Source organism: Nannospalax galili, unplaced genomic scaffold (genome assembly GCF_000622305.1).
Source record: "Nannospalax galili isolate Female #2095 unplaced genomic scaffold, S.galili_v1.0 scaffold235, whole genome shotgun sequence".
NCBI classification, from domain to species: Eukaryota; Metazoa; Chordata; class Mammalia; order Rodentia; family Spalacidae; genus Nannospalax; species Nannospalax galili.
In genome coordinates this window covers 5,479,950-5,507,053 of record NW_008338118.1, presented here as the reverse complement: position 1 = coordinate 5,507,053, position 27,104 = coordinate 5,479,950, and the positions used below count along the sequence as shown (strand labels likewise).

Genomic DNA, 27,104 nt, shown 5'->3' with positions numbered 1-27,104 from the left:
TCCAATGGACTCTCATATGAACATTTGAAAATTGCTCTGTTCTGACTTTTTTCTGGTTCCCTGTCTAGAACTTGTGATGCTAATTACTCTTGCCTTTATTTCTCCTTCACATCTCCTATTTACCAGTCAAGGACTTCCTTTTCCCCCTATAGATAAGAATTACGCTATTTGGGAGTCTTTTAGATAGACCCACTGAAGGGGTACCCCAATTACCTTACCCTGCATCCCTGTTCAGTATGAAAGAAGCCAGAGAAGTCTGTGACCCAATTCCCTATCTGCAAGTTGGGTAACCTCTTCACAGGATGGTGTGATAATAGGACCTAGGAATTGGCTAGACAGTTAGGGTAAAAAGACCCCAAAGAAAAGTAGCCAGTTTTTTGGCTAAAAGTCACAATGTCCTTGGGCCTCTTAGCAACATACTCTCTTCCAAAGGCTAAAAATGTTGTACCTTTTTTCAGGGTATCTTATCAGAGCAACTGAAATGAAACTTAAAACACATGTCATTGCTACACAAAGTTAGGTACAAAGATGAATGAAATGTCAATCAAAATCCCATGAAAGAAACTTTGTATAGATAGAAAAAAGTGATGGGGAGATATGGGGGGAGTTGGAGAGGAGGGAGGGGGCATGGATTTGATCAAAACACCTTATATGCATGTATGAGAGTCTCAATAAATTATTTTTTTTTAAAAATGTTGCATCAGTTAAAAAAAATGGGCCAAGAGTGGGACATGATGGCTCATGCACTTAGTAATCCTAGCACTTAGGAGCCAAGGCAGGAGGATTACTCTAAGTTCATGTCAACGCAGACCATATAGTAAGGTTCAACATTGGGGTACAAAGTGAGAGTCTTTCTCAAACAGCAAAGAACAACAACAGCAACAATACAAACAAAAAATGATATGAACAGCTATTTCTCCAGAGCTGTGTGTGTTTATGTGTGTGGCTGGACTGTATATATATTGGTCAAAATATCATCATTAGCCATCCACTAGGGAACTACACTAGGGAACTCCAAATCTAAATTGTACTAAGGCATAACTTCACACCCACCAGAGTGACTGTAATAATAAATTTAACAATTAGCAGTATGGAAGAATTAGAGCCCTAATTCACTGCTGGTTAGAATGTAAAATGATGCAACCATTTATCCACTACAAATTTAGTTGTGGTGTTTGAATATGACTTATGCAATACTTGACTTTTGATTCTTAATCTTATTGAGCTCCTAAAGCAAAATAACTTAGATCTGATAATTCATAAACATCAGATATTTCTTTCCTTCAGTTCTGGAATCTGAGAATTTCAAGACCAAAGCACCAGCAGACTGAATATCTGATGGTAGCTTGCTCTCTGGAGAGTTTGTCTATGTGACCTCATATGGTGGGAGGGGTGAGCAAGCTCTCTTGGACCTCTTTTGTGAAGCCACAAATCCCAAAGACACCACTTCTTAATACTATCATACTTAATACCATCATATGGGGATTACATTTTTGAAAATGGATTTTAGGGAGACATAAAAATTCATGCTCTAGCAGATTTCAAGCTGCAAGCATTTTGAACTCAATACTTCTCATCTGTATCTCTGTGAATTACCATTTTAAGGATTTACATATGTGGCTTTGAGCGCATCGCTGACTTCACCCAGTGGCTACATATGTTTTATGCAATCTCCTCACCATTTCTCCTGTTCTCAGGAAAGGATATCCAACTTTACATGTGATATTTCGATTGGACTCGCAACTATCTTTTTGGATCCCCTAAAACAGAAAATAAGCAGAATCAGGGCAGAAAAGCAGGTAAAACATTTGAATTTGTTGTTTTTTGAATTTTCCCAGCCGTGCACTGGCAAGTGCATCAGCAAGATCGTCTCTCTGGTTAGTTGGGAGGGTTGCAGCACCCAGGTACTGCGTGTTCCATAACTCATGGAGATCTGAACACATCGCTTGACAGTGACTGAAGGACAAAGCAGGCCTTGCCTTCTTGCAGAAATACTCAGGTGGGAAACAGGATCACTAACAGCACCTGTAAGAGACTGCAGTGGTGGAAGAACTAACACACACATGGTGGACTGAGAGTGCATTATACAAGTCCAGGAGTACAGTCATGGATAAGAGCAGGGCTCTAACCTGCGGCCACCAGGACACACTCCTGACTCCACCTAGCACATAATGTAGCTCAAGAAAGAGTGGCCTTCATGATTGCTGTTGTTTATTGTTAATACAAGTAAGAGGACCTCCTTGACTGAACAGCAGTGTGCTCTGGGCTTGCTGTCTGGTTACTGCTCTGCCTCTATGCCAAGGCCATTAAGTCAACTGGAGAGGATACAGGCAATGTATTTTAACACAGTTCCCATTTAGAGAAATGTCAGCAATAACAAATGTTTCCCAACATTGTTTTATATTTGTGTTTCATGTTCATACAATCACTCCATTTTCGTAATTGATATTTTGTGTACAAAATATGTTGTAGTAACAAATGACCTCCTTATGATCCATCTTAGTTGTCATGTCTCTAAATGATATGACAAATGGAAAGAAATAACAGCAGCAATTTGAATTTATGGAAGCTAGACAACAGTGTTTTAATATTACATATTTGTGTGTGTGTGTGTGTGTGTGTGTGTGTGTGTGTGTGTGTATGTGTATTACAGTGCTGGGAATTAAACTCAGGGTCTTGCTAAGCAAGTTCTATACCACTGAACTACATTAGCCCTAAATGTATTATTTTTAACATGAATTAAAATGTTCATATAAATCATGAATTATTCACATTAATATGAATAAAATTATTTTATCTAAATTGTTAATTCATGTACATATATATTGAATTTTAACTTAAGGGTATTTTTTTGGAGGTCAGAATTAAAAGCAAAGTTCAAATTTGGAATATGAACAACGGATACAGCATTCTATGCAGGTTTTTTTTTCATTAATAAAAAGTCTGTTACACAGACATATTGTTAAACTATTTTGTTATAAATAAGACATATCATCTAACAGAAATCTCTTGCCAAAGTAAGGATTTGCTCATAAAAAGAGAGAAAAAGTATTGTTATTTTTCTAAATGGAAACTTTTTTTTTTTTAAAACCACAGAAGTTATTCTCTGAGTTTTGGTTAAACGTTTTAGCTTTATCATATTTTTTCTTTCAATCTCAATTTCAGTGACTTAATTATTCTGTGAAAAATACAATTTTGAACAATCAGCTATCTTTTTTTTAATAATAACTTCAAGAGAGACATCCCACCCCAAAGAAATAAGCAAAAGCTTTTACAAACAAAAGCTTGGAACTATGACATTAATGTATACTAATTTTCAGCAAAATGCTTTCTACCCCTCTAAAATAAATATTATGAAAATAATTGGGTCTGCAGTATGAAAAGTAGTTGAATAAATCATTGTTAAGAGAATAAATAAGTGAAAACTGCAAATTTACCTCAATTCCTGAAAAAATTAGATTTGGAGAATATTGTACTATCGTCCTGGTGTTGTAGGCACTGTCCTTTTTGTTTTTGACTATGAGGCTGACATTGAGTTTGTCATTCTGAGACCTGACAATCAGCAGGTTCTTTTCTGTGGTGGACACATCCAGGGTAAGGTCTGAGATACATTTCTCCTTATTTCCACAATCTTTGGCAAATGGAATCTGAAACAGTCACAGGAATGTGGTTTTCAAAATGTGGCTAAGCATCATCGAAAATTATTCATTAATCTGTGTGACTGAAATGGCAGAGACCAAAGTAAGGGAACTCACCCAGAAAACTATACTTTTGAGATCTTAAGGAATTCAATACCCACTTCCGAATTTATGGGAGAAAGAGTAAACTTTGACTTATAGATTTAATTTTCTAGCCCTTTAAAGAAGGCACACTTTTCATGAGTATTTTACACTAGTGTAAAGCTTTCTATTAAAAAGAACCAGATACTGAGGAAGCCCATCAAGGGGTGGGAAAATGTTCAAGCCACATGTCTAGGAACTTTGCTTGATTCTTCTTTTTACCACCCCCCTGTGCAATCCATCATCGAGTGTGTGGTTTCTACTCTCTTCTCCATATCTCCCAAGTCTCCTGTCACCTGCCCATCTTCTCCCTGAGTTGAAGCAGTACCCTCCACTCACATCTAACACCTACTTGTTTCCTTTTGGTCATTCTACATATTATGGCAGATCTAATCTTTGAACAACACTATCTGGTCCCGTCACTGAGCCAAACTAAATCAGTCAGCTGCATTGCACTGTCATGTTTAATGTTTACACTTTGGGCAGCAGCACAACACCCCAAGGGGTTTCCTTTTGCCTTTGCCTCCAGCCTTGTGCTCCATCCCTTTCACCTTTGCTCTTTGGTTTCAGCTGCATTAATGAGTATTGTTAAGCTTCTTTAATGGTTTAGAACCTTCACATATACCACCCCTCCATACTGGAACTAGGACAGAAAAATCACCTTTTCAGGACTTAAATTCCACAACTGCAGGGGGCTTTCCTGACTCTGAAGACTAGGTGGAGATGTCTGCAGAACCCTGAAATCCTTCAACAGCATACCATTTAATTATTGCTTAAAACCCACCCAATTGTCAAGGTAAGACTGTTTGAGCTCCATGCCTGGTATATACACGACAGTAAATATACTTGAAAGGTCAAAAGGTCATGGAAGACGGGTATATGGGGAAAACTAATTCCCCATTCCTAATGATTCTCTCCATGTTGGCCATCTGGCAATACTCTTCTCCCTCTCTATCCCCTAACTCTCAGACATGGGACAGTGAACTCTGAATTTGGGAGCAGGACTGAGGTCACACAACTGAGTCCCTTTCTATCTCTTGTTTGGGGCAGCAGTTTACCCACAGGAAGCACACATGCTGTTCTTCTCCATATCACAAGCTTCGCACAGCAGCCCTCCATGAAGAAGGCCAGAGCTGGATTTGTACTGCTGCTGTGGTTAGCTGTGGTCCAAGTCCGAGGTCTACAAGCAGATTTTTTATTGCTAAGCCCTGCCTTGCAACCTAGCACTTATTAGAACAAAGGGGTCTTTCAATTGGTCATTGACAGTTTCCTTAAACTGTAGCCAAAGAAAGGTAGAAGGATTAGGAATAGTCAAGAACTACCAAACTATACACAATTGATTTAGAATTATGTGTCTATGTGGTTTTAATTTTTTTATACATTCACATGTAGGCATTCTATTTTTTTTTTTTAATCTGACTTACATGTTCATGGACTGAGTTTGGTAGAGCATCATCAAGAACAGGTCCATTTTCTGAATCAGTAAGATTAAAATCTAAAGTTATCCTCACGGAGTCCTGAAAGTCATGCTTGTCCTAGAAGTGGAAACATAAAATCTGTCACTGGCAACATAACTACTGGATGTTCTGCCTTTATTGTGGCATCCTTCTGCCTCTGTGGTTTACTGGAACATTCTGGAGCACCTAATCTGACATAACACGTTGGCTGACTTTTGCTTTGCTGAAGTGGTATAGCCTTTCTGCTTGACAAGGGACACGGGTGGAAAGCAGAGGCTTCAGAATGCGACAGACCACTCACCTACAGCTCTGCAGAGGGATGTGCCTGCTGGGATTTGCCTCCTTGAGCTACTTGCGAGAAAAAGCATTGTTTCTCTTGAGACCTCAGATGAGTAATCAGTATGTAATGCTTCTGGGAAACAGTCCCAATTTCAGAAGGACAAACTGTCTTCAAATTCAGTTATATTTCACTTACACTCATACTGCACACGCACACGCACACGCACACACACATACACACACACAACACACACACACATATAGTATCTCCAGCCCTATGAAATTTTATAATATATGCTGATATGTAAATGGTGTGACTTTAATTAATATTTTTCCTATATTGTCAGTGACAGCCATTATTCAGTGTCCAAAATTATGGGCTTTATGCACATTACTGTGAACTGATTCAGTAGTCCTCTAAAATGGATAGCTATGATGATTTTTATTTTAAACTGAACCTCTGAGACTAAATGACTTTACCACAGTCACTTAGGGAAGCTGAATACAAATTCTACCCCAGTTAACGCCAGAACAAATGTTAAAATGTCTATTAAAATCCAAAGGAATTTTGGATTGTTTGAAATTAGTTTGTTCCCTTCCATTCCAGTCCCTGGACAGAGCTGATATGCTGACCTTGTCGCAGAGCTGCACTCACTTTTAGCAGATCCATCTGATGTTCATCAACTTTTATACAAGTTCTAACTATTTAATTCTCAGTTCTGAAGAACTAAGCAGGAGGATGATTGTATTTTTATTTTTTCTGAAGATAGAGCTTAATCATAATAAAGTTTATATATATATAATAAATATACATCATAGAGGATATCAACATGATAGTCATAGAGAAAAAATGCATGTGGCAAACCAGGTTGTATATTGTCTTTCATATTTCTGTCTCTGAGTAGGACCTGCAAACTTAGCATATGAACACAGCACTAAGTCAGAGTAGTGGGAAAATCAGCTTGTTTCCTTTAAAACTCCAAGGAAATATTCAAGTTTCTAAGTCTCAATCTTGGTTACTAAAGATGGTGTTTTGTCATTCCTATCATTTTTAAAAAAGTTTTACAAATTACCATCATGTATGCTTTCAGAAAATGTTTAAGATACTGCTACTCTCAGGAACATTTTGCACATATACAATGCCCATCAAAATGCATTTGCAATGGCTCAAACTGGCTCACTAGCAATCTCTAGAGATTAATAATGTGATCTCTGAGCCTCTCTCATCCACTAAACAGAAACTGAAGTAGTTCAAGGCCCGAGAAGACAGAAAATAGCAGATTTCACCCCTCAGTCTAAAGTCAATTCATAAAACATGTAGTTCAACGGGCTCCAGTAAGTATCTGGCCTGATAGGTTGCCTTCCGGGCCATTAATGACTCACCACACACATTTGACAGATGAGACCCACAGATGTTAATTGATGCTTTCAAATTTAAATAAGGAATGAGATTTAGGGGTATGGCTCAGTTGGCAGAGTGTTTGTCCAACATGCACAAGGCACTGGGTTTGATTTCCAGCATCTCATAAAACTGAACACGGAGATGCCTGCCTGTAACTCCAACACTCAGGAGGTAGAGGCAGAAAGATCTTAAGTTCAAGATCATCCTCAGCTACGTAGAAAGTTAGAGGCCAACCTGGGATACATGAGACCATGAGTCAAATAAAATTAAACAAAAAGAACAAATGAGTGAGTGAAAGACATTAGTTAAGTGAGCAAGGTGTCTTGTGAAGTGGTACCCCACGCACTGTACTATTCCATAATCTGTAGATATGATATACACAGACTTTAAACATAGTTTTAGGAAATGTATTAGAAATGAGAAAATCAGACCTGTTGATTTCCCTATGAGTGAAAAAAGGTTTATTTTTATGACGTGTACTTTGAAATAAAGCACTTGGTCTATACTATATTCTCTGTACTATGTTCTACGCTACATTCTCAATTGGAAATAAGGCAGCTGTAATACATGATTTACTTGCCAACATGTAGAAGGAGTGCCTAATGCATTCGGATTCTTGAACTGTAATGTTTCTTTGAATCCTTCTCTCTTGAGTTCCAGAGAAAAAACTCCGTGATATCTGTCTGAGTGAATCTAGGGTGACGCGGTACTGCATATCTACAAAAATGGAAGAAAATGTGACAGAAATATTTATTTGGAGATGACTTTCACATGATTCAACTCATTAAATTAGGATCCTAGAAATATCTCTTGAGCAGTCAGTGAATAAAAAGTTTATTATTGAGCAGACCCATATTGCTACCATACAGTGAAGGTGGTAGTGAACAGAGCCTTGAGGAACTCTGCAGAGTTGCTTTGAATTGACTATATATTTAACATTTAAACACAGGCATGCACACATGGACACACAGATGAACTCTAATTTATTGACTAGGTGTTTCTAGATTTTTGCTTAAAATAAGTTCTTATAGTTTAGAAATGTTGGGAAACAACCTGGAATATTGATTAATTTCACATGTATTTTGACAGAGATTAAAATGATCAATAACTATTTTTACTTTTTTTGTAGAAACATGCCAACTTACATTATATTTAAAACACTATTAAATTCAACAAAACAAGCATACCACAATAAGAAAAATGTAAAGCCCTGTACTTTAGACGAAGCTACAAATGTCTTTAATTGCTTCATTAAGAAAAAGTTAAGTAAGATTGAAATAACGTCGCATATGAAAGTCCAAATCAGTACTTACCACTTCTGCAATTCATTTACCATCTAGTCAGAGGACTATTTCAGAGCATTATAATATGCACAAATAGAGAAAATTAAGAAAACTTAATCATAAGGGTTAGTGGTTTTTCTTACTCATATTAGGTTGGCAGATTGAATTTCTCTTTTGAAGCCACTGGCTCTCATAACTTCACTCCAACATATTTCAACATCATTGAAAACTGTCTTAGAAAGAACAGAGCATAGGGCAGAAGGGGATATACATGTTGACCTGACACGCCTGAGGACCCCACACAGAATCTGACTGAAAAATGAGCCGTATCTCAGAGGAAAGAGACCCTTATCAGGTTGGGATTGAGGATGAAGCATTCAGGTCATCTTCAATACCAGTCTTTCTGACGAGGGGGCAGGAGAAGGGAGAGGATTCTTTTTCGAACTCATTTGGAGACCATTTCTAATTATATACCTATATATTTATATATCTATCTCTATAGATATATATTAGGAGAGCCATAGGAAAACTATGGAATTTTGAGGCCATTGCATACAAGCATGTCTTTTCTGCTGCAAATTTTCCTGGGTTCCACAAGGTATTCTTTCTAGAGGAAAAGGGTTTTCAAGGTTCATCACACTCGCTGGGCAAATGCAGTAAGTGGTTCACTATGCTTGGAAGAATTCACATCCTGGAGCCAACACATTTTCCTTTGCCCCAAAGTTCTTGTAATCACTGTACTTACCAGCTTTGTAAATTAAGTCTTCTTTAGACTTTAATTTTGCATAAAAACATATGGTAGCATTTATGCACACAGTTTCTTTCCCATCCACACGGCAGTTTTTCTTTTGAATATTCACTTTATTGGGTTCAAAATTCATGGTCACTTTAACTACAGCCACATCTCTGGCCCTGCAAACACATAAACAATGAGATTACTCACACATTTTACATTTAACTTGCTAGGTCAATGTGAGTTCATCAAAGGAGATTCTCCTTTATATTTCATGAGTTCTCAAGACTATGTTCTTTAATGAATTTTTGATACAGACCAGATTGTGAGATTTTATCATATGTCCTAGGAGTCCCCGGTTGTTTAGAATCACCTCAGGCATTTGGTTCAAAGACCAAAGACTAAGTTTTGCTTGCTAGTAATAGAAAAGTGGAACCAAGTGGCCAGGTGAAACTCAGAATTAGAATTATATTTGGGGATCTCTGAGAGAGTTTTCAATTTGGAAATGGTTCAAAGGCACCTAGAATACTAGTCAGTCCTTGTTGACTTTCATCCACACTGTAATACTTGTCTGTTCTTGTGGATTTAACCTTGTTTATGTTTCTGGGAAGAAGAATTATATTTGAGACATTGTGATTATGTACTATTTCATTTCACTTTTTTAAAACAGTATTTTATTTGTTGTTTTTATTTGATGTTCATGAGTGTGTCGCATGCGTGTATGTTGTGCAACGCCTGCAGAGGTCAGAAAGTGTTGGATTCCCTGGAACTGGAGTTACAGACGGTTGTTAGCTGTCATGTAGGTGCTCGGAATTGAACCCGGATTTGTCCTCTGTAAGAGTAGCCAGTGCTCTTAACTGCTAAGCCTTCTCTCCAGTCCCTCATGTCACTCTTAAATAAATTGTAATAATAAGAGACACAGTAGTCCTCCACACCTTATCTATGGTTTTTTTTCATAGTTTCAGTTACCTGTGGTTAACCACAGTGCAAAAGTATTAAAAGATAAACTCTATGAAGAAAATATTCATGTTTTAGATTGTGTGATGCTTGGAGTAGGATGATAAAATCTTGCATTTTCCTGTTATCCACCTAGGATGTAACCATCCATTCTCCAAAGTGTCCATTCTATATATACTACCTGCCCATTGGACATTCAGTAGCCATTATGGAATCTCAGTTCTATATAAAGCTTTATACTGCTTGAAGTTTCACACATCCACTGATAGTCTTGGAAGGCATTAAAAAAAACAAAAACAACTATTGTCTAGGGGGCTGGAGAGACGGCTTAGTGGTTAAGAGCACTGGCTGCTCTTGCAGAGGGACTTGGATTTGGTTCCCAGCATCGATATGGTGGCAAACAACTGTCTGTACCTCTAGTTCTAGGGAATCCAACGCCCTCTTCTGACCTTCATGGGCACTGCACAATATGCATACACTTACATACATGCAGACGATACACTCATAAACATAAAGTAAATAAATAAAAATAAAAAACCCTATTACTTTATTTTACATATGAGATAACTGAAGCTTTGTAAAGGTCAAAACTGTGAAGAGGCAAAAAACTAGGATTAAACCCAAACCGTTTTAACTGTAAACCTCAGTGACTGCACTGATCCAAATAAGAGCAAAGTTCTTAGCTAGGGATAATGTGAGGAAGCCACTGCCTTATAACCAAGTCAGAATAATTGTTGGATGCCTATACTTGATTTCTACCTTTGACCAGAACTGCCTCTATGTAACTAGATGGCCTCTGAATACTGAAGTCTCTACTCATGCTTTTGTATTTAAAATAAATTAGTTTTCATTTTTCTTCAAAAATAATTTACTGACAGAAAACATGAAAATCACAGAAATAGACCAAGAAAAAGATAAGTGATTTATAATTCTGTCACTCAACAGTGATCATCCTTAACATTTAGTACCCTTAATATTTTTATTTCTGTGCAGAGGAATAGAGATAAGTTCATATACAAGCATACATATACTATATATGCACGTATACAAACACACATAGAAAAGTGCATGTTACATGTATATTGTAAAACATAAGGAAAAGCTTTCTAAGTTTATATTTTTCTGAGAACATAATTTAGTGACAGTCTGCTGTAAAGGCATATGCACATACCATACTGTATTTATTCACCTCTCATTAGCTATTTAGCACTTTAAAAAAATTTTCTTACATGGATATATGTGTGTGTGTGTGTGTGTGTGTGTGTGTGTGTTTGTGTTTATGTGTGTGCATGTGGAGGCCAGAGGCTGATGTTGTGTGTCTTCTTCTCCTCTCCTACCCCCTCTTTTTTTTTTTAAAGACACAGACTATTATTGAACCTAGAGCTCATCAATTTGTCTAGGCTAGTTGGCCTGTGAGCCCCAGTGATTCTCCTGTGCCTACTGCCCCAGCACTAGTGTCACAGGGACACATTACCATGCCTGGCTTTATGTGGGTGGTAGGGATTCAAACACAGGTTTTTGGCTTGCATGGCAAGCATTTTACTGACTGAGCCATCTCCCTAGTCCATCTTGTTGTATAAAAAGTGGTTCTTAAATATAGTCCTGTGATGGCTCTAAACATCATACATTTTAAAGCATATTTCTATGCTATACCTTTAAATTGTTTTAGGAATTAAATCCTTCCTTAGTAAGTATGACTATTTTATGGTTCTGAATCCTTGACAAATACTTTCTTAGTTCTAGCTAGTTTATCTTTCATCAGAATGAATGTGTCTGTCTAGTTTCCTGTTTAGTAATATGGTTCCCCAAGCATGAGAGTGACTTGACTAATGTCTACTCCACATATCTTGTCTTTCCCAACTGCATCTATATGGAAGCATGGCTGTCTGGTCTGCATAACTGGGTCTGCATAATTGGGATCTTGCTGTCTGCTCTCTCATTGTCTCTACTCAACACCTGCCTTCTGTATCCTGTTTCAATCCCTCCTTCAGTACTGTGAAAGCTTGGTCATTGTGCCCCAGTAGCCTGGTTTGCTGTGTTCTACTGTCATTGAAGCCTGGGTTATAAAAGGGACTACATCCATTTTTGTGATTCAGGGAAGCAAACGAAGTCCATTATTTACAAAACCTTGGGCACAACTCAAGATTAGGAATATTTTACTATTTATATGTATCTTCTAAACAACCACCTCCAGTATAGCTTTCTCCAAAGAGAACATCTGTTCTAGGGTCAAGTATTCAGCAGATAACCAAATTGAGAGTTCATTCTACTCATTAGTATACTATAGCTTTTTTTGTTCTTAAGATTCATTGACACCACAATCAATTAAATAATTTGTGTCTTGCCAGTGCAGCATAAGAGGAAATAAGCATTTGCTACGACAAGAGTTCCGATCATACTATAAGCTCTGGAACCGTATAGGAAATACTACCAAAGTAATCAGATACCATAAAATACATACCAGAAAAGGGCAGCACCGCCAAGGCCCCCAATAGTCACATCAGTCAGACCATCATCATTTAAATCCATTTCTCCATGGATAGACTGGCCAAAAAATTTCAGTTTCTTGCCATCTCCACCTGATGGAATTCGCTGTAAAAATCCCAACAGACAGTTTGATGTCAGAAGAGCCTATTCAAAATAGCTTCATATAAATATGAGAATTTGGACTGCTTAATATGAAGTTAAAACTAAAGGTCTTTTGGGAAACAAGAGACCCCTCAGTGGAAACAAGAGGAAAGAGTTTAATTTTCACAAAGAAAATTGTTCTTCTTATAGTGCTGACTCCAGAAAGAGGGGAGATAATTATATAATGCCATCTTGACTAATGCTCGAGGGAAACCCAAGTAACTGCTCTACTTTCTAGTTCCTTTTCAGTTCTAGTAAACGGAGATATTCAAAGGTACTGGAAACTTTGAAAATGTCATATAAGCAAGAAAGAGACTAGATCATTGTTACGGGGTTAATATGGGGTTCACTGAACTTTGTAGCTGGGCATAAAAAACAAATTACATCAAATACATTCTCTAATGTGCAATCTTCTTTACTGTGTCAAAAATTATCCTAAAAGACCCAACTCCATCTATCTATCCACGTGGAAGGAAGGCGCAGTGAAGGAGGTCTGAAGGCTGATCTGCACACCTTACCTCACATGAAGCGTGTGCTTTCTCTACTTCTGGACTTGGTGTTTGTGCAAGCAGATACTATTTTAGTATAACCTGCTGGCAAGGTGGCAGGACTGAAAGACCCTCGCCAAACTCAGGGTATCTGTATCCTTCTACACTTTTTTAAAAATAGCACAAAATATAAAATCCAAAAAATAAGAAGCAAACCAAATAGAAACACTTAGTATACTTAAACTTATTTGTCTCATTGATGAGTATTTTCATAATTTTTTTTGGCAAACAAATCAGGAGATAATCTGCTCATTGGTTCTGAAGCTGATACTGCTTGATTCAGGATCATCCTGTGCTTCTGGGTCCCATGGAAATGGGTAAGCTCATCTTTGCCTGTTCCTTGGGAAAGCATTTTCCACTAAGAAAACAGATGTAACTAATATTGTTTTGTTATTTTTCCTTAAAGCTGCATCTTGATTTACCACTGTTTTACAAAATGAATCACTTAGGACAACCTATTCTACTAACAACTAAAAATCGGGGTTGGAGAGATAGCTCAGTGGCTAAGAGCACTAACTGCTCTAGCAGAGGACCGGGGTTCAATTCCCAGCACCCGATTGGCAGGTAATAATCATCTGTAATTCCAGTTCCAGGGGGATCTGATGCACTCTTCTGGTGTCCATGGGTATTGCACAACACTGGTGCATTTATACATCTGTAGGCAATATGCTCATACACATAAACATAATAAATAATTAAGAAAAAACAATTAAAAATCTTTCTTTGCTTCATATGCTGTTCCTCAAGCTTGCAGGATAAAACTGCAGGAATAAAGCATCAGAATACAAGAATCCTAGTTGTGTTCTTCATGGATTCCTCATGCCCTGGTTGTTAATATTGCCTGCCACTACTTAAGTATATAATGTCAGGAAGAATTTTTAACAGAAACAAATCATTTATCAAGTGGACAGGAGTACTGTTACTAATATAAGCCTTTACTTTGTTCACTATTATTGTCATTATGACTTTTTGAAAAGTAAAGCACAATGGTACAATACATGAGTAGATTTTGAGAATTTTGTTGACCACTTAAATAAAGGAGGCCCTTGAAAGGTAAACAGTAATGGCCAATGTTCTGGTTTCTTCTCACAGCTTGTTTGCTGGACAAAGTTGAGGCAAGTTTTGAAATATAAGCTTTTTCTAACAGAAACCCAAATTCTTTTGATGAAAATATGCCAGTTTAGTTCATAAATATAAATTTTATTTATTAACAACATGGGTACTAAATATAAAAACCATAATATGATCTCTTTTATTGGCTAAATCATACTGTTATTGTCCTCCTACTCTTTTAGGATTAAACACACTGCTATAAGGTGTTCTGTTTTGTTTTGCTTTTTACTGTTTCAAGAAATCAGGTCCAAGAGTCAGACAACCACAGAAAAGAAGCCAGATAGCAGTATAAAATGCTAGGCAATTCCTCGATGAACCTAGGAGGAAATTACATTTAGTTTCCCAAGAAAATTAGAAAAAAGAAATAGGTAAGTTATGAAGACAGGTAATGCTTTGAACTCATTTGGCCGGAAAGGGCGAGAGCCTGAAGGCAGCTATAGCCTCTTACTTGTGCGTAGTCTTTCTTGATGGTCTTGCCGCTGCCGTGATAGATGTACACCGCACCGGCGTGGTCATCTTCCAGTGGGGCTCCGATCACGATGTCATTAAATCCATCAACATTGAGGTCTTTTACAGCAGCGATTGCTGTCCCAAAACGAGCCCCACACGGCTCGTTCTTGTTTTCTTTTGTGCATGATTTGCCCTTCAGAGACGAGCAGCAGGTCTGCTTAATTGGTTCCAGGCTCATTTGATATTCAAACCTTGTCTGGAGTGAAGATAAACAGATACTTAAACATTTCTATCCCTACCACAGCAGAGTAGGTTTGTTTTCTAAGTACATGCTAAACCAGCCCTATTTAAAAATAACACTTATACATCAGTGGCAAAATCTATAAAATATCTGAGGAAGTGTACTATTTAGAGCAAAGTTAGGAACGGCAAAGGAACCTAAGAAAGCATGCTGAAAATTTCAACATCTCTTCTTGATACAGTTGAGTATGTGATCAACAAAGTGTTTTCCATTCATAGAACTGAAATTGTACATCCTCAGTCTGTGCCCTTGCCCATCTTTACCCAACGCTCTGCTTCCTTCTTCATTGTCAACCCAAGACCGAGAAAATTTGCTCTGATCAAAGAGCAAACTTGTGAAAGCTGCCTAGGATGGAGGGAAACTTAGAAACTGCCAGCAAAGAACATACTTTCTTGGAAAAAAGAGAAAAATAAGAATGCCCCCCAAAAAAGACACACAGGAGGGGAAGTGAAAAAAGACAAGAAAGTCATGCAATTTATGATCTAAAATAATACATATAAAAATCTAAGAATTAAAAATAAAAAAGCCACTGTCCTGTCTATAAATAGCAAAATATCCTGTTACTGAGGAAGGCAAGAACTATCTCACTCAACAAATGATGTTTAAAGTCAGGAATGAAACAGAATTTCCTCCCAGGCCAGGAAAGTGTTCCAAAGACCCCAGTGGCTCCTGGGAAGGGCCTGGTGTCCCTGCTGTGAAGATGCCTCTGCCTATAACATGGTGTCCCTGGTTGCCCCTACCTCTAGGCCAGAGCTGCTTAATGAGTTTATTAACCAGGTGTGTTTATTAACCAGGTGAGTGGCATTTATATTTGTCTTATTTATCCTGTATTTTCTGGTTAAAAAAAACAAACAGAAAACAATTCTATAGCAACAACAAAACCAAACAAAAAATACTTCACATTTTCAAGCAAAACATACTTAAGGTTTAACACTTTACTCATATTCTAAATGTTCATCTTGAAACTGTAGGATTGGCCAGGTAAATGGGCCCTGGAACTTCTTTGCTCAATTTTTCCCAAAGAAGTGAAAAAGTTAAAGCTGCATTAATAGGAACTGAAGGGAAAGAAGATATTTTTCTGGATTCCACCAAACTCAGATACCATTACCTGATTCATAGCGTACACATACACTTTTCCCTGTTCCTCTTTCTCTGTTCCCATGTACATGGGGGCTCCAACGAGAAGCAGGTCAGTGTTAGAATCTTTATCGATGTCAATTGTTGTTAAGACACTACCGAAGTAGGAGCCAATCTAGGCACAAGAACACAAAAGACAAAAACACAAGTGCTGATGAAACCTCAGAAATTCTGGAGGAAGCTGAAGTCTATATTTCTATAAATTCTCACAGTCCAGAAGATGGGAAAGGTGGCTGGTAAAGGTAATAAACCACAGAAACTGGTGCCAGCCGAGTGCTCTCTAGATCGAAGACTGAGTTACTCCCAACTTTGAAGATGAAAAGCAGTGACAGATTTCATCACCTGGAAATAGCAGAGGCAATTCTTTATATTACACTATGACAGCTCTTTCTGCTCTACACATCAGATCAGTATTCCTACAGTGATCGTTAAGGCAGAAATAAAAAAAAAATGAGTTTAAGAGAAGGCATTGTGGATGGTCTTAGCAATGTGTTAATTTAGTAATATGAAAATATGAAACAAGTCCATGAGAGGAGCTAAATATTCCTGGAACACTGCAGCTTATGTCACACCACTATCTCTGATGACTGCCTGTTCAACAAATGGCTAAGTTGTGTTCCAGCAGTTATGAGAGACAGAAAAACATGAAACAAAAACTTATGAGTTATATATATATTAGTAATGAGTTGGGCATTCATTATTAATGTCTGTGGTCCTCTGGAGCTCAGTGTGAATTCATGTTTGCCTAGGGCCATAGTTCTCCACTTCCTCATGTCTCATGCCCAATAGCTTTACCAATTAGAGCTTGAGTTTACTGTTAGAGGAAGTGTATAAACACCAGAACTGCTTGAGTGCTAATCATAGAGCTGCCTTTCAGTTGCTCAGGCTTGAAACTGAAGTCACTCATGTTTTAAATCATTCATAACATTATCCTTATGATCTTACAATAATGGTGACAACATGAACAAGATAAAAATTTTTTTTTAAAAAAAAAAAAAAAAAAAAAAAAAGCATTCCCCTATACTTGCAGGCAACTACAGAATGATAACGGATCTAAGATGTCAACAACAAAAAGGCATTTCCTCTTTTTCAGTTCCGTTTCACTTACATCTACTTTACTACTTCCTTTTCCATTTCTCAGTGTTGATATATCATTTAAGGTTCTTCTAACAACATCTTTGAGTTACAATGATAGCCAGTTTATTGTTCATTCAATTTCTGAGTGTGTGACTAAATTAATAAAACCCTTTCACTTGGTATATGTGAGCCTGACCCCTAGAGTACTCTGAGATTCTTCTGGGAATCTGCTGAGGATACTATAACTGCATGGCTCAGCAATGTTGATGCAGGTGAAAACTTCTGGTTAGACAGCAGCATGGAGGCTGTGTGGAATTGGAAGAAGTGAACTCTTTGTACCTGATGGGATGACATCTTGGGGCTTCTCAGATTGTAGAGACTCATGTAACTAGCATGCCCTTTGCAGAGCCCTGTAAGCTATGTCTATATTTTTGTAAAGGACACTGCTTATTGTGGGGCTGGGGCCTTTAGCACTAAATGTCTCCTGATGCCTGGGCTGCAGCCAGAACTCCTGCAGAGAAGGAAGGCTGACTCAGCCTTGGGTGCCTAGTCTACCTATTTACCAAAGCCTAAGCAGGCATCTTTGGAAATGGCAGAATAAAGCTAATGAATTCTCATTGTGGAATAGTTGGAAAACCCAGAAAACCGAAAAAAGGGACAACATTTACTCTAGTTATTACTTAAAATTGAACCCAAAATAGTATAATTAGATATTTCTTTGTGTAAAATATTATATTTACCTACTGCATGTATAATTTCCTAGATAACTTTTAATATGTCATGATATCTTTAAAGAATTTTCCAATTTTACATGTTGTACATAATTTCCCATTACCTATAGGACAAAATTCAGTATTTTCAGTTGGCCATTTAGAACTTCACACAATTTTGTCTTTCACTTCTCTTTCTACTTATCTATATTCTATCTTTCATTTTATTTTCAGTACAAATTCTGTTATTAAGACCTTTTGCACCAATCAGCTTAATGTTTGTGTCTTCTGAATATGTTGCCCATGCCACTGGCCCTTTTATGCATTTTTGTGTTTTAGATCTCTTTCTTGCATCTACTGAATACAGATGAACCCAACATCTATTATTTGTAAATATCTACATCTACATCTTTCTTTCTGAAATGTTCATGATTTCTAAGATGTGACTACTTCACATCCCTTCAAAGAATCTAATAGAGGGTCCTGTTCACACTGGATTTTGAAGAAGCGGGTTTTAAAAGGCTTAGGTCAGCAGTTTCATGGAACATGCATGGATGATGTAGAACAATACTTTTAAAGTTTACCTGCTCTCCACCGAGTGTCTGGAGAATCTTGATATTCCCATCTTCCATCCTATAGATGATGACTTGGCCTGTGTGATTGTACCGAGGCTGTCCAGCAACATAGAGCACATCTCCAGGGACAGTAGCAGAGTTTACTGTGTAGCCTAACCAAAGAGAGAGTCGAGATAGTTATGTAATAGATTATGAATCACTTTAAACAGTTTTTTTTAAGTTTATAAAAATTATCATTTTATAGTTTGTGTTGATGGGAAGCTTTTAATGTGTTCATTGAGTATCACAACTGAATTGCTCTGAAATGGTATTTTTCCCCAAACTCAGTATTTCATTGTTCAAAGATAAATCTAACAGTGATGACAGAAAGAGAGGAAGAGGATACATACAAGCATTCAAGCGCGCGCGCACACGCACACACACACACACACACACACACACACACACACTTCTTAAAACCCTTGATTCACCATTTTGGAATAAATCAATTATATTTAATTTAGGTGCACATGTCTATAATATTGAAACTAATAGTTTTATATACTTGGGATTACAGAAACCATAAACGCTTCCTACATTGCTAGCAAGGTTTTTTTTTTTTTTTTTTTTTTTTCTTTTTGAAGCAGGGTCTCCCTGTAGCCCCAGCTGTCCTGGAACTCACTATGTAGACCAGGATGGCCTTGAACTCACAGAGATCCGCCTGCCTCTGCCTCCCAAGTGCTGGGACTACAGGCGTGCGCCACCACGCCCAGCTCTGCTAGCAAGGTTTTATAACAATAATTTTATATGGCTGAAGGTTATTTTCCTTAGTTTGATCATGAATGTGTTACATTTACTTCCTGACCATTACTGATAGGATACTGGAGTTTATATTTTTTTAAAAAAACTTGATATTATGCCTAAAATATGCTTACAAAGGCATATTTGAGCACTTAATTTTTCTTCTTTTAATATTTTTGACAAATTTAATATGATAGATAACTGGATCAAGTTTTTAATGGTTCTTACATTTCAAGCAAATTGTTTCCAGAACATTTTACTAGATTTATTCTATGAACAATTATATGAGAAACAACTAGCTTCATCAAACTTTTTCAGGCATTGTGTTTCATTACTATTATTTAAATTTGTGAATGTTTTGATAGGTGTTACACATTGTATAACAGTAGAATTTGTGATTTTAATTTATATTTGTTTGATTAAAAGTGATTGTTCCCATATATCTAACCATTCTACTTTTCAACTGAGTTTCCATTCTCTGTAAAATGCTACCTTTTCTTCTGCTTTAACTTTCATTTACATTATTTTATGTTGAATTTTCACATGAGTCATGAGCTTCTTTTTTTATTTTTGAGAATTTCACACATGAGTACTGGATTTGTATTGTTTCCATCTCTCTCAGTCCCCTTCCAACTCCTCCTATGCCCCTCAATTCCTTCCTAATTACTTGTTTTCTACTTTATTATTGTTACATATATATACATTTTATGATATACATACAGACACACAGACAGACAGACAGACAGACAGACACACACACACACACACTCACTACATTGAGTTCATTTAGTGGTGCTCCTGTGTACCTGAGATTTTTCTTGTTTTTATTTTATTTTTATTTTTGGGGGAATGACTTCTGGGAATGCCTCCTGTCTTACCTAACCTTATAACTAAAGTTAGTTTTGTGTTTTGAGATTATTTAACACTATCTGTTCAATCTATAATTGGCTTATTTAAATGTAGATAACCTTTAGGAAAAGAATATAAACAATCTTTCTATGCTTTGGGCTGCTCTTGTAATCAACTGTTACAAGTTAAGCTAAGCATATAGATTCAGTCTTAAACTATGCTCCTTATTTCTCGCTCATGGCCCTTCCTTGCCCTCTAGCTGAGAATAGTGGTGTGTGTGTGTGTGTGTGTGTGTGTGTGTGTGTGTGTGTGTGTATGTGTGTGTGTGTGTTGTGAAAATATCATTGCTGAAACCAACCATGTTAGAAGCAATGCATTAACCACAGTATATATTTAAGTATATATGTGAGCTTGAGTTAATGCATCTGTTTGTGGTTTTGTATGCTGTTTTGGATCAGTAGAGGTCAGAAAAGGTAAAGACTTCCCTGGCAAGGTTCTTCATTCCTCTTCCATATCATGCTAGATGTATTGTTTACATAAATAAAGGAAGTGCATCTTTGTTTGGAGGAACCATTCCGAGAAAAATCAGAAAGAAACAATTCTAAGAAAAGACTGGCCTCACTCTTGGTTTAAATGACTCCTGGAATTCAGCCTTTCTTGAACCAGGCACTACTATACTGTTGCATTCGTTATATTTTTCTTCTGTGCAAATTCCACTTCTGCCTTAAGAACAACTCATTTTATTTTAGTCAGGAAGTGATGGGGGAGCTCATGCATAGGTCAATCTGACTATAGCTCTGTGACTACACAGAGCTGGTACATCATGGGTGCTCTGTTCATCTGGCTGTGCTCAGTAACCCCTAAAGTTTGGCATCCCCTTCTGTATTTGTACACATGTGTAGTAAATTTTCAGCACCTTTGCTGGACATCTACCCTCTGTCCAAGGCCTTGGGCACACCTATAACTTCATCACTGCAATGATGGAAGGATCCATAATGCATAAAGTCACCATATTTGGTGGCTTTTCAGGCATTCATAGCCTTGATTCACTTGGAAATTTCATGGATGTTCTTAAAGTTTACAGGAAGATTTGAGCATTTTTGATTTATATGATTTTGAGGGGAGTCTGGATCAAATGCATAGCAATTCATCCTGAGAAATCACTTCAGGCCAACTAGGCAAAGAGCTTGAAATGTAACTTTAAGTCAGACTATTATTTTTTGAGTGAAAAAAATAGTTTTATATTCTGTAACTGTAAAGATCAGAAGTAAATTAAAGGGTAACACTCCATGTAGGCTTCAGCTCTCCAGAAGAAAGCAATTTCCTAATAACTAGAAGTTGTAGTAAACTAGAAAACTAGCAGATTAGTTTTCAAAATGCCATATAGAACAATTCTAGATATGAAAAAGATCATATTGGTAGCTTAAGTAGCAAGTACGGGGTAAAAATTCTACTTTTTCCCAAAAAGTTTTAAAAGGAGCGGAGGTTTTTATGCCAAAATGTGTTTACTTTTATAAGTGCTAAGGGAACAGATTCCATCAGGCATATTTTCTCCTATGATTATTTTTCTAACATTTTCATTTCGTCACCCTTCTTTGAAGATTTTTATTGTTATACATGATAGAATGTGAAATATCCTTTCCAAACATATATTTTCAATTACTAATTACACTATTGCTTAAAAACAAGTAAAACCTTTAGGTTCATGCTTATGCATTCATAAATGGAAGAGTGCACGATGCAAGGGCTGACTTCCTTCATGCGCTCTAAGAACTAAAGAATAATGTGGGACAAGTGGGAGGGTGTCAGAACATGTTGGTTATTACCACTCTCTAATTCTCAGAGCTGTGAATTCAAATATATAAGTGATCTTTTAAAGAACAGGTTAAAGCCAGGGTGTGGTGGTGTGCACCTTTAATCCCAGCATACCAGAGGCAGAGGCAGGAGGATCTCTGTGAATTCAAGGATAGCCTGGTCTACATAGTGGGTTCCTGGCCTGTCAGGGCTACCAAGTAAGACCGTGGCACACACACAAAAAGATAATAGATAAATAAAATATTAGTTAAAATTAAGTTTGAGCCATATAGTCGTGCAATTACTTAGTTAATGAACCTTGATAATTGCATTTGATAATATTGAATGGGGCACTGTAGTGTAGAAACCACTAGTTACAGTAGCTTCATTGAGGTTTAGGTGTTTAAGGACAGTAAGAGGAAAAGAAAAGAGAGCTGAGTAAAGCCTAATTTTAAGGTGAGGCAAATAATTATAAAGTTCCGGTTTGATAGTGCTTTCTGAAAAAACAAAGTGCAAAACAGAAGAGAACATGGTGACGTAGTCTTTGGATGGGCTTATGAAGGATGAGTGCTGTTCAGTCTCACAATTCATTTCTTGGAAGAAGTGTGAGTTTTGGGGATGGAATGGGAAGCATGACCTATTTTGATTCAGTGTCTCTTTAGAGGCTGTCTGTGGCATGATAATACATCAGACTGTATTCTCACCATTAAACTCACTGGGCTAAGCACATAGTGAGACAGGTTATAGGGTGATAGGAAGATGGGTGGGTGACTATATCCCTACACAGATGCTCAAGCTTCTGTTCACCTTTTTCTTCTGATTACTAATTAGCATAAGATATTTTGACAGAGCATCAACCTCTGACTTTGCCTCCTTTCTAAGATTTTCTATGGTATCATTAGTTGCATTCTACCTAGATGTCAGAATCACATATTCAGTCTCTTTTTAATTTGTAATCTCCATGAAGAAATATTTTGAAAGTTCCATTTCAAATATGGAATAACATAGTTTTTTTTTGGTGGGGGGGTTGGAAAAGCGCCAGGTACCTTCCCCTCTTCCGGATGCATTTCTATCATAAATGACATCTTACTTATATTAGAATATCATTTGGCCAATGCTTTATATGTGACATGTGACTAAGTTAATGAAATGATTTCTGACATGGAAAATACATTAATGCACTATAGACAGCATATGCAAAATTCTTTTTTCCTAAGCACAGAGGAGCCATATATATGCATATATATATAGTGAACTTGTACTTTTAAAATTTTGCGATTTTCATACAATATAATTCAATGGTACCGAGATGCCCTTCCCCATCTACACCTCCTCTTACTGCCCCTGCCCAATTTAACGCACTTTTTCATATATATATATATATATATATATATATTAAGGCCTATAGGGTCTAATGTGTTTCCTCAAATGTCCTTCAGTGTGGGTTCATCCACTGGAGCCTGGTTAACCTACTAAGAGTCACATCCTTAAAAGAGACTGTCTTTCTCCCTCCTAGCAGCCATCAGTTGCCAATGGTTCCTTAGGTGGGGTTGAGGTTTCTTACCCACTTTCGCATGTCTCTGCTGGGATTTTGTCTGGTTTGAACTTGCCTGGGACTTGTGCATACTGTCACCATTGATGTGAGTTCATATGGAACTTGTACATTTTTTTGTTTCCAGATTCAATTATTTGTAACTGACAAGAGGAGCCATTTAAGAAATTAAGGCTGTTTTAATATTTTCTTATTTGCAGAAGTCTCTTTAACTTTTAAATTCTCTAAGTCTGCATTAATCAACCATTAACTCAATCTTTTTGGGAACAACAAATTTAGGAACCAAAGACATTAAGGCATTTAATCACATACTTATACTCAGAACACCACACTGTTAAATTAACAATTAGAATGTGACCATCGTAAGAGTAGCAGCCAAGTTATACACATTTGTGCACTTCATTCAGTCTTTAATTTTATAAATACTTAATACTTGATAGTAATAGTGTTAATGCCAGCAACTGTTGTATATAATAGACCTATATTAATAGGCTACAGCTACTGTGACAAATTATTTCAAAGTTGGCTTACAGCACCCATCACAATGTCCTTTATTACAAATCTGTAAGTTAGAAGCCTGGAACAGCTTTCCCTGGTCTCAAATCACAAGCAGGTAAGGCTGTTGTCCCTCTGGAGACTACAGGGAAGAACATATTTCCTTGTCTTCTGCAGCTTTTAGAAGCCTCTAGAGATCACACAGATTCCCTGTCCAATCTCAAAAGTGAACAATGTTACATCTCTCTGAACAGCTGCCATATGTCTGTCTCCCTCTAAACAGGAAAGGTTTTCTGATTTCATCATTTGATTATGCTGGGCTATGGCAAGATACTTAGGATCCTTAATGTAATCACACCTGCAAAGTTCTTTATATTCTGCAAGGTAACATATTAGTAAGTTCAGGGATCAGGGCATGAGCAATGCATTTGTTTCTTAGGCTAGAGTCTCAGAAGTGACTTCTAGGGTCAATATGGTGTGAGCCTTCTTATGACAATGCAAATATATCATCAACTATCTTTCATAAGGAGTTATATTAATTTACATGCCATCCATTGTATATATATATATATATATATATATATATATATATATGAAGATTAATTTTCTATAATTGTTCTATCTAGGATAGGTTAAATCTATCAAAAAAATTTTTTTGAGACAAGGTCTCACTGTTTAGCACTGGCTGGCCTGGAACTTATTTGTGGACCAGGATGTGCTGGAACTCACAAAGATTCACCAGCCTCTGCCTCCTGAGTATGTTGGGGTTGAAGGTGTACACCACTATACTCAGCTTCCAAAGAATTTCACATACAATAATCTCAAACAATCTTAGAATATGAAGAACTTTAGAAGGCATCTAAGCTGACTCCTGCCCTGTTGCTCGTGCGCTGTGCTTTGGTACGTAGCATACTGAGAGAAACTGCTTGCTTCTTTATTTCTCATCAAAAAACAAACCCCCAAACCCACCAAAACAAAAAACATGCACCACTGATCTGCCTCTTCCATCTTGCTTCTTTTAATTTGTAGCTCATTTTTTTTTGTTTGTTTGCTTGTTTTTGGTTCTTTTTTGAGACAGAGTCTCCCTGTAGCCCCCACTGGCCTGGAACTCACTATGTAGACCAGGCTGGCCCCTGCCTCCCTGTCCCCTCCCCGCCAAGTGCTGGGATTAAAGGTGTGCACCATTATGCCTGGTTGGCACATCACAGGCACTTGTATTTGTGAGTGTTTTCCTAATTGACCCAGAATCAGGCATTTGGATACAGTGAAATAAACACTGCTGTAAGAATAAGGTGACCTAGACAGGAAGCACAGAGCTGCTGTGGTAACTGCAGTGGAATCATTCTATCCTTCCATTGATTAATTCAGAAATCAGATTACACACTTTCTAATGTCTTTCACTACTAAAGCTTGATATGAAGTTTAAGCCCAGCCCCAGCATATTACATGACAATCTCAAACTTTTCAAAGACACACAGTGTACAATTTGTTTTCCTGTCTTGTTAAGTTTTAGAGGGAGATGGGCTTGTATCAAGGAATCACTTTCAATTCCAGATCTGTAGTCTCTAAATAATCTCTTACCGGCACACCCTGGTTTTCCTTTTGACTTTGAGAGGTTTGGTACTTAAAGAATAGAATATTTATGTTTTTCTGGTAGAGGTAGAATGTGGTAAGACTTCTATGAAGAAGACCAGACTTTCATTGATCTGCCTCGATATGCTATAAGGGGTTTGCTCAGTCTTTGCTGCTTATTGTTGCAGAGTCAATTGAAACCCAAGCCTTTTAAGTCCTGCTGCCTCTGCAGCATTCACAGTTGTCCTTGAGCAAGAAGATATGTGGAGGCACACTTTCATGCCAGGCATGACTGTGAATGCCTTTAATCCCGCACACAGCACAGGCAGGCAGATCTCTTTGAGTTCAAGGCCACCCTAGTCTACACAGCCAAGTTCCAGGCCAGTCAGGGCTACAAAGATTTCAAAAAAAAGACCTGGCATTTTCCTCACAAAATAGAAAGCAAAAAGATGCTCCTCCAGGACAGAAAGATCTTACGAAACCACGCTAGCATGCTAAAATGGGAACACTTCAAGGCTAAGGTATGTCTTTGCTTTATCACTATATCATCAACAACAAAGATAATGCCTGAGGCAAAAGAGGAGAGGAGGAAAAACATGTCCAGGTTAAGATCGATTGGGATGTTCTGAATGAAATGCACAAAAATTTAATTTAAAAAAATAAAAAAGAAAGTTGGGAACTTATGCTTGGAAAGCCCTTTCCATTCAAGGCTGGCCCACCAGGCTGTTTCCTATCTTCCAGTGATGAGAGGCTTCTGGCATCCTGAAGGAGCTCCAAGCCTGGTAAAATCCTGAATAAGCTGGAACCAGATACACATCTCATGTCCTCCTTCCTCGTATGTCTTCAGCATACAAGACAGTGCTGAGCTTAAGTTCACCATATTACTGATGGTGAACAAAGTTATTAGAGAAGAGCTACATGGCAAAACGATTTAAAATTTTCTCTTTCAAAATTAGGACTTAAGTAGAAAAGTCAAGAGTAAAAACTATTTCAGAGAATAAGTAGGCAATATGCAGGTTTTTCTGTCCTCATTTCCTGTCTACCAGGTCCACAGTTCTTCTTGAATTTAAATGAAATATCAGAAAGAGGGAGAGCTCACAGACAGCACATATCAGTTTCTACCATCCTTGCTCTAGGTAGAGATCTCAGCAAGCACTGAGGAAAACGACTACAAGGTTCTGTGACTTTGACTCACTAGGGCTGTACAAGGTCTGAATCCTTTCCTGGAGCCTTTAAAATACTCTTTAAAATGATCTTACTATATGGTTTAAAGCTATAGAAACTTGAGGAAATTATGTTAGAGACACAACATTGTAAACATTTCTCTTAAAAAGCTTCTGTCAGTTACATCTAAACCTTACCTAAATAAGAAGCAAGTGGTTCGTTCATTTTGGCAGACTTGGCTTGAAAGGTTGTGTTTTGAGGGATGACTATTTGGTTAGCTTTTTGCATGACGACTGTTCCATTCCAGTCATAGGCCCCCACTGCTCCAAGCATGACCCAGTCCTAACGTGTGAGGACAGAAATCAACAACACTTAATCAAAAAATGGCAAACATTTATATGGCTTTAATAATGTGATTGGAGCTGCTCAGTGTTTTATCTAAATTAACTCATATAATCCTCCCAATAAC

At 37.4% G+C, this 27,104-nt stretch overlaps 1 protein-coding gene across 1 annotated transcript in view; it reads right to left on the bottom strand.

Moving 5' to 3' along the window:
- The window catches only part of Itga1 (integrin subunit alpha 1), a 160,877-nt gene that overhangs the window by 24,769 nt on the left and 109,004 nt on the right, over positions 1-27,104 (bottom strand). The window contains exons 11-20 of the mRNA XM_008832940.3: positions 26,833-26,977; positions 18,439-18,581; positions 16,039-16,182; positions 14,628-14,885; positions 12,352-12,482; positions 8,946-9,112; positions 7,498-7,634; positions 5,204-5,314; positions 3,438-3,647; positions 1,680-1,760 (exon numbers count right to left, since the gene is read on the bottom strand). Of these exons, the coding sequence (XP_008831162.1) occupies positions 1,680-1,760; positions 3,438-3,647; positions 5,204-5,314; positions 7,498-7,634; positions 8,946-9,112; positions 12,352-12,482; positions 14,628-14,885; positions 16,039-16,182; positions 18,439-18,581; positions 26,833-26,977 (1,527 nt within the window). The remainder of the gene's footprint in view (positions 1-1,679; positions 1,761-3,437; positions 3,648-5,203; positions 5,315-7,497; positions 7,635-8,945; positions 9,113-12,351; positions 12,483-14,627; positions 14,886-16,038; positions 16,183-18,438; positions 18,582-26,832; positions 26,978-27,104) is intronic.